This window comes from Rhea pennata, chromosome 7, assembly GCF_028389875.1.
Source record: "Rhea pennata isolate bPtePen1 chromosome 7, bPtePen1.pri, whole genome shotgun sequence".
Taxonomy (NCBI): Eukaryota; Metazoa; Chordata; class Aves; order Rheiformes; family Rheidae; genus Rhea; species Rhea pennata.
Window position 1 is genome coordinate 20,079,240 of NC_084669.1, and position 8,477 is coordinate 20,087,716.

Consider the following 8,477-nt stretch of genomic DNA (forward strand, 5'->3'; position numbering starts at 1 on the left):
CCCTTATATTACTAGTCCCCTTCAATGCTCTGGTGCAACTAGTACTAATGGGCATTACTTAAACCAGCACTGCCATTACCTGAGACACCTTACAACCCTTACAAGACAACTGAGTTTTTGAGCATCAAAGTTGACTTCAGATTCATGCGCTGCAATAGTGCTCTTTAAAGTGGTTTGATTAACCCAAAGGTGCTTCTTGTTTTCCTCCAGCACTTGTACTGCACCTCATGGCAAACTAACGTGCTGGGGAAAAAACACTGCAATAATAACTATCCAAAAATTCTTTCAGCAATGAGGCTATAGCAACAGCTGGAGGCTGGAAGGAGTGGCAGTAGGAGGGAGTCTGGAGCTGAAAACCCCATGGCTAAGTGAGTGCCCCAAGAACTTCAGCCTTAAAGCAGCAAAAGGTGAGGAAGTTCCCTACATCAGAATTGTTTGAATGATCTAGACTACACCTTTTTTTTCTTCAAATAGCTAATTTGAGATTGGGTCAGATAGCCAATTAGAACAGCTGTAGCCAATTCTTCACCATCTTGCTCCCTCCCCGCAAGCTGCTTCTTGCTCTGTGCAAGTGCTCCTTAGTCTCACATAGTGTGCCTAAGGAAAAGAGCCCAATTAAAAGACATTTCTACCTGACACACAACCTATTTTCCTTTTGCTTTCTTTGGGAAAAGGGAACTCTGGGTCATGTAGCACAAGCACAAGCGGAGGGATAAGGCACGTGAGCGATCAAGAATTTTAAATCGTTCTCTATGAGACAGGTTGTCTTAAAAGGACTAGTGTGCAGGATGCTGGCGGGGGGGAGCGACAGAAATCTCTTCATCAACCAAGGGAAAAAAATAAATTACTGGAAGCTTGTTTCACTGTGGGAATAATTTAAGCTTTTGAAAGTCTTTTTAAAATGCATGTGTTCACACATTATCTCTCATTCCCTTTCTCTCCCCCCCCCCCCCCAATCTCTAATTACTTTGAAACTTGGCTGCTCTTGCTGCATAGTGGTAGTAGAAACCAGGACTCTGTTCCTAAACCCTCGCCATGGCCAGCTTTAGGGCTTGAAGTAGAGCCTTCCAGCAGAACCACAAACTCCAGTTCCTGCAGCCTGGCCGTGTCCGCCTTTGTAGCCGGGGCTGTAAGAACGACTCGCCTTGAAGGAATTCTTCAGGCCCCAAAGCTGGAAGTTGCAGAGAGGGTTTTGTACGATTGCGGCAGTGGCAGAGAACAGCGCCCGGCATCGGCAATGCCGAAAGCAAAAGGCTTGCAAAAATAAATAAATAAAACAAGCAAATAACCCCGGGCGAGCCTTTAGCGGGCCTTAATGGCCGGGGCGAGGGGCGCGGCCGCCCCCCGGGGGCGAGCCCGGCGCGGGGTGTGCGCGCAGGGGCGGCCGCGGGGCAGCCCGAGCCGCCGCCGCCGCCGCCGCCCCCGACAGCCGGCGGCAGCGCCAGCAGCGCGGCGGCCGCGCCTCGGGCTCCCCGCGCCCCCGCGGCCGCAGCCGGCCATGGCGCCCCGCCGGCCGGGGCCCGGGCTGGCGCTGGCCCTGGCCCTGGCCCTGGCCCTGGCCCGGCCGCTGAGCCGGCCCCCGGCGGCGGCCGGGCTGCCGCTGGCCCCCGGCCCGCAGCAGGAGGTGCTGGCGGCCGCCCTGCAGCGGCTGCGGGAGGTCTTCGACATCGAGGAGCTGCCGCCCGACGTGCTGCCCCGCAAGAAGCCGCCCCAGTTCATGGTGGACCTCTTCAACAAGGTGGCGGACGCCAACGGCATCACCCGCGCCCCCGGGCTGCTGCAGGGCAACGTGGTGCGGAGCTTCGAGGACCGAGGTGGGCCGGGGGCGCCGGGGAGCCGGTTCCCGGTGTCCGCAACGCGGTGCCTCGCGGTTCCCACGCGGGGAGGTGCTCCGTGGCGCTTGCTTAGCGATCTGCCCGGGCGCGCTGCGGGGAGCCGTTCTCGTTTCCCACCTCGTGTCCACTCTTGCCAGTTTTAACACACCTTTGAATAGATCTGATAACTACTGCGGAAAACATAATAGCGTATTTTATCTTCTGAGAACTTAAATTGTTCCTTAAGCATGTTTTTTTCCCCCAGTTCGCGTAGATGAGTATCACTTTTACTTCGACATTAGCGCGATTGAGAAAGGCGAACAGATGCTGAAAGCCGAATTCCGAGTTTTCAAGCTGAAGAAGAAAGCCGGGGTTAGGAGATCTGATTTGCAACACTTTTGCAAAGTAAGTGGAGAAATAATCTGTCAACTAAGTACTTGTTGCGCTTTTATTCTTAATAATACTGAAAGAAAATGAGGGAAGTGGCGAGTGCGACCACTTACCACATAAACCTGCTGTATTTTCGTTTACTTGCTTACCCTCCTCACAGTAGAATGCAGTTTCTTTCTTTGCCTCTAGCGTACAAAGTAGTAGATGCAAGGTTTTGGGTTAGGCGGTATGCTGTCCTTCTTCACTATTTGGTGGTGGTGAGCTATCCCTAAAGATACCAAAGACATTGCACAACCTACAGTTATCTTGGTAAAGCTGACAGGGCATTTTTGCCTAAAATCTAGTTTAAGCCATAACCATACTTTTCTGAGTGTTGAGATTTTGAAACCCAAATTCAATGCTGTCTGCTTGCACCACTTGCGTGTGTGTGTGTGTGTATATGTGTGTATACATACATATATATATATATATATATATGTATGTATACACACACACACACAAAACTACATATATATATGTAGTTGTAATAATAGGGATCCCTAGGAAAATAGGGTGGATGAGGACTCTGGAATTCAGTTCATCTTTTCCATTGCCAAAAGCTGGAGTCAGACTTTTTGCAAACTTGAGGGCACAGGCACGGTGTAACAGGACATTTAGATAGCGTGAATTGTTCAAAAGAGAAAAGGATGATTAGGATATTTTTCTATGGGCATATTCTTATTTTTGATACTATTTTCTTAATGTTTAGGAACCATATGCAACTACAAATGCTGTGCTGCAAAATTCCTATTTTCATTATAATCTGAAAACAAATGCACTCTTATTTATTAGGCTGTCATTCCACAGACAGTAAAAGCCATTGAAGTAAACAAATACTTCTTCCTTCCCCACCCCTCAGTGTCTTGTTCCCACCCTGCAGTGTTCTTCCCTTGTACTTGCACAAGCATTTGAGTAGTCACAAAAGTTCCCTAATCCACCTGAAAACTAACTCACAAAGAGGAGGGAAAAAAAAGAAAAAAAAAATCTAAAATTTCTACTTGGATCCGTTTCCTGATGCAGTTCACTACTCTGTTGCATAAATGCTTGTCCCCTGGATGGGTAGAAGGCAGGGTTAGTTTTCCTCATGGTTGTGGTGCTGGCTTAGCTCTTACTTAGTAATAAAATTGGCCACTGTTTACAGATAAATATATGTAACATAGTAGCAAACAAGTAGTCATTCTGAGTGAGACCATGTGTTTATATGATCCAATATACTACCTCTGAACATATCTAGCAGTATGTACTCATACTTATTTTTCTGTTAAACTATCTAAAAGCAACTTTTTGCCTAGTTGGGATTTTTGCCTGGTTTGATTCTGGAATAACTTTCCAGCTGTGGTGTGGCGTAAATAAGTACAATCTCGATTTTCATCTTTTTGCTGGAAAAAAAAAGAAAACTAATTATTTTCATCTCCAGTTTTGTTGTATTGCTCTTTTCAAGGTGGAAGTGTATGAACTCTTGGAGGGTGGAAGCAAGCCACAGAAAAAACACCTTATCGCATCAAGATTATTGTCCTTGTATGCAGAGGGCTGGGAAGTGTTCAATGTCACACAGACGGTAAGTGGAGAAACTTGACTTCTACCTTTAGTTCAAAATCTGTTATGATAATGGTCAGCTCACAACTCCAACATTGCCTTTATGCTGGGTCAAGCCAAGCCCCAGGGCAGCAGCAGAGAGAGAAACTTTCTCTGTACGCTCGGAAATACACGTGGTGCTACCTAAATTAAAAGATAAATGTTTATTTGTTGCTAGCAGCACTGACATGGCGAATTGAGTAACCAAAACCCAGTCAATAAGGAAATAAGGCCAAGTATGTCACTGTGATTAAAACATGTGTGTACCAAAGTAGATTACATTGTTTGCGGGGCAAGAGTAGGTTTTAGGTTTTCTTTCTTATCCTCATGGTATTATTACAGAGCAGATGTGTGGTTGTTCTGGTGCTTTAACATTGTGTTTGGGGAATTTATCATGTTTGAATTGTTTTTCGTTTTAACTTCAGCCATAAAATTCATAATTTGTTAGTTTGAAGATTTGTTTTGTAGATGTCCTTTAACTCTTTAACTATCAGTATCTGAATTCCTTTTCATATCAAACAGGCAGATTTTTTTTAATGACATCTCAGGTTTAAATATATAATCTCTGATAGTGTTTTTTAATTGTTTAAGTTTTAAGATCAGATTCATCCGAGTGTTTGACTGATTGGCGGAGTTGCATCTTAAGCCACAGTAGCCTTGTTTGAGAATGGCCTGGCCTTACCTATTAGCCTGCAAGTATTACAATTAGATAATGTAAATTTGCTTGATTGCAATCTGATTTCTTTAAATGCCATGTATGTGTGAGATTTAAGTGAGTTTTAGTGGTATAAAAAATCCGCTCATATTATCCTGTAATTAAGATTTGCAGGGAAAATAAAGTTCTGGCTAAAGCTGGGAAGGATTGAATTTAAATGTTAATTTTAATTCCTAGGCTCCTACTCATTTGTAAAATATCAGAAAAACAATTCTTTTTGTAAATATAATTTCAGGAAATATACATGTATTTTTAAATGTTGAATTATTGACTTAAATACTAAACTTAATTCAGTCTTCACTATACCACCACTTCACTTCTGTGATAACATATGTATGTTCTTGAAGTCTCATAGCCTGTTCCCTTTTCTCAGTGTAAATGTTCCTTAATTCTAATGCTGTAATTCGATTATTGAAACAATATTTTCTCATCTCCTTTTCATTACCAGGTTTCCAAATGGGTTGGAAACAGCAGCTCCAACTATGGCTTTTTGATAACTACAACACATGTATTCAACAACAGAATTGAACACAACCTGGTGAAGTTTGCTAAGAGCCAGGGAACTCTGCAGGAGAGTAGGAATGCTCTTCTTGTCCTCTTCACAAACAGTCACAAACGGAGGTCTTCCAGCTTTGTACCCTCTTCCACAAGTAGGTTCACAGCACAGCTGTGTTTTAGAATATGAAAAACGTATTAATCTTCTGTTACCTTCTGCTACCTGATATATACTTCATCTCAGTATTTACTTGTAGTGTTGCCCTGTCTAGCTTCATCGCTGACCAGAGTTTTCTTTGATACAGTTCTTGTTAGCAGGTTACTCAGCACCTTTAAGGCTTCTCTCTCTCTCTCTCTCAAAAAAAGGGGTATTTGCAGGAAGTATTCAAAGTTGAGTTTGATTTATTTTGTTGTAAAAGGAAAGGCATGGAAAGGCATCTTTTTATATATATTTGTTGTGAAAATTTTAATTTCAGTTTAGGCTAGAAACCTCAGTGACCTGAAAAACTTTGTGAAAATACTGTTAATGTAACTAAAAGTAGAGTTATTAAGTGCAGTTTTCAAGAGTGGAAGAGGCTGTTAGATGAGCAGTTTAAACCTCTCTGTCCTTGGCTTGGTTTTTAAGCACCTATTTAACTTCAGTGACTAATTAGCATTGTGACTAGAGGCTGTTTTCATCAAAGACAACGCCCTCATCCCTTAAATTACAAAACAGTCTCTTACTGCTCCTGCTGGTCTTCCAATAAAACCAAGTAAGGCTGGATTTTACAGCCTGATATATGCAGAGGAAGAGCTGAGAGGAGGGGCAAAAACTATTCTGTTTCATGTGAGGGGCAGGGGTTGGGTGCTTTTTTTCCTTCCTTTTTTTTTTTTTTTTTTTTTTTTTTTTTTTTTTTTTGTAAATGATTGCATTTGCATATCAGGAAGAAACTAGGTAAGACTTGCATGGATATTGAGAGCTAGGTGGTGAAATAGATTTTTTTAAAAAAATTAGGCTGACCTGTTGAGTTTTGATTTCAAATGAAAATTATTACAGTGATCCTAGATTCTGGTTTAATCAGTATAAAGCTCTGTGCGAGATACTGTACTGGGATTTTTGCTTTGTGTTTTTGCTGAGCTGTAGCTTTTTTGGCCACAAAGGAGAGGAATTCCCCTTTGGGGAGGATGGGCAGTTTGAAGTACAGCTGAAATAGTAATGGAATACACATGCCTTTCAGCACTTTCATAGTTTGTCATTTTAGAATCCATTCTGAAGATTTTGATGTGAATTCATGCAATAGACTTTCTTGTAGAACAGTTAACTCACTGTGCATAGAAAAGAAATTGATTTCTTTTGAGAAAGGTTAACATACAACTCCCTTTCAGAAACAGAGCTGAACCCTGCCAGAAATAGTGCTTTGTTACGTGTGCCTCGCCAAACTCATACCAGTGAGAAAAGCAGTACAAGCATGAGCAGGAGACCTCGGGCTGCTGCATTGCCTTCCACCAAAAGCCAGATAGCAGCATGTCACCGAAGGGAACTCTACGTTGACTTCCGTGCTATTGGCTGGTCAGGATGGATTATTTACCCAAGTGGATACAATGCATTTTATTGCAGAGGAACCTGTCTGTTTCCCTTAGGGGAAAGTCAAAACGCAACCAACCATGCCACAGTGCAGTCCATAGTCCATACACTTAAGCTATCTCAAGATATTAGCACACCCTGCTGTGTGCCAGATGAATTGAAGTCCCTCAATCTTCTCTACTTTGATGACAAAGAGAATGTGGTCCTCAAAAATTATAAAGACATGGTGGCAACAAGGTGTGGATGTCATTAGCAGGATGTCCTTTTTTTATGTCTGCATTTGACATGTACCTGGATTGAGTACACCATTTGCTGTTGAAGATAAAGAGGGAAATGGCATTTCAGATTATGGAGCAGGAGAGCCAGAAGCTCAGCTGTGCTTCAGATCCTTTTACTGCCACTGTGGCCATGTGAAAGAGATATAAGGCTGGCTTTCAAAGAGCCATAGGCCTCTAGCGGGTGTGCTGAACCTGCATGGAAAGCAGTTTGACTGCCTAGGAGCCAGGGGACGCCATGAGAAAATGGAAATTATTAAGAATCCAAACACATTAAGTGAATATTTAAATTAAGGTTTTGTTTAATTATATCAACACATCTCAACAGGCATCTCCTTCTGCCTTAAGCCAAGACAGGAGTGCAAGCCAAGACCGAGAGGTCTCTCAGTAATAGAACCTTATTCAGCTTTGGCTGCATGATCCAATGGGGTTATATACTCTTACACAGAGCTTTGAGGATGAGTGTTTGCACAGAGCTCTGGTCAGAGGCTTCTTCCATCTGAAACTTACGCTTTTGCCAGAAACACGCTTCGTTCCACTTTTTTTATCTGCAGTCTTACCAAATACAGAGGGACTTACTCCCTTTAAGTACATGTGGGACTTCCTGATCACTAAGAAATCCAAGGGAACACACAACTAGTAGCTATCTGGGAATCAGGAAACCTGACTTCTGAAGGTCCTTCTGTGTGATGAAGGGCCAACCAGTCCCCCTCCTTGTATTCATTTTCTTCCACCATGCTTTGCTGTGGTTGTTCAGTTGTCCGTGGGACAGCAGAGTCTATCCTTCAGTGTGTATTTGTACAGTGGGATCCTCAGCTTGGCTTGGAACTCATATAGTATAGAAGGAGGAAGAAAAAGAGCAAACTTTGGAGGTCCGTGAGAACATACTGGATGCTGCCCTGGTCCTGTATCTAAGGAAAGTTTGATGGGAGATACTCACTGATACTTCCCTTTCATTGTTCCTTGACACATAGGACGCAGGCATGGCAGGGAATCCCTCAGCTCTTCATGTCCTACTACATTTTAATGCAGGCAACCAGCCCATAGCAGTTTCTCAGTCAACTCACTGAGCTGTAACTTAAGCTGTAACTTTCTTGCCTCCATTGCTCATTGAAGGAGGCTGACACCTGACAGAACGTGACACCTCACATGGGTAGAAACTTCATGGAGAATTTTTTACTCCAAGGAGATGAAAAAGGACCAGAAAAATATTTATGTAAATGTTTTTCTGTAAATACTGATTTCTGTAATTAATAAATTTATTTTATTTAAAACTCAAATATTAGGAGTATATTAACTTAATCTGTAATATAAAATATTAATTTTCAAATAAAAATATATGATGTAACATTGGTTTGTTTTGTCGCACTGTATTTGAACTTTCTTCTTAAAGTTGTGGATCAAATTCTTTCCGGAAGAGGTCATTCCCAATGGCTTCAGTGAACATTAAATCAAGCCTTCTACCTCCATGTCAGAAAATAATGGATGAGTGAAATAAGCTTCACTTCAGGCAGGATCCAGTAATTATTCCTGAGGTGAAATTCACGTTGAAGCTTCTTGTAACTGTCATGTGAATGAGGCATGGAGATTAAGCCACCTACGGTCAGATG

The 8,477-nt window shown here is 42.6% G+C and overlaps 1 protein-coding gene across 1 annotated transcript; it reads left to right on the top strand.

The window, feature by feature from the left end:
* Positions 1 to 360: 360 nt before the first annotated feature.
* LOC134142881 (bone morphogenetic protein 2-like) lies at positions 361 to 8,103 on the top strand. The gene is made up of 7 exons (XM_062580447.1): positions 361 to 368; positions 997 to 1,194; positions 1,573 to 1,814; positions 2,080 to 2,219; positions 3,685 to 3,801; positions 4,982 to 5,183; positions 6,394 to 8,103. The coding sequence occupies exons 1-7, from the start codon at positions 361 to 363 to the stop codon at positions 6,843 to 6,845; spliced, it is 1,359 nt and encodes a 452-aa protein (XP_062436431.1). The 3' UTR covers positions 6,846 to 8,103.
* Positions 8,104 to 8,477: the final 374 nt, after the last annotated feature.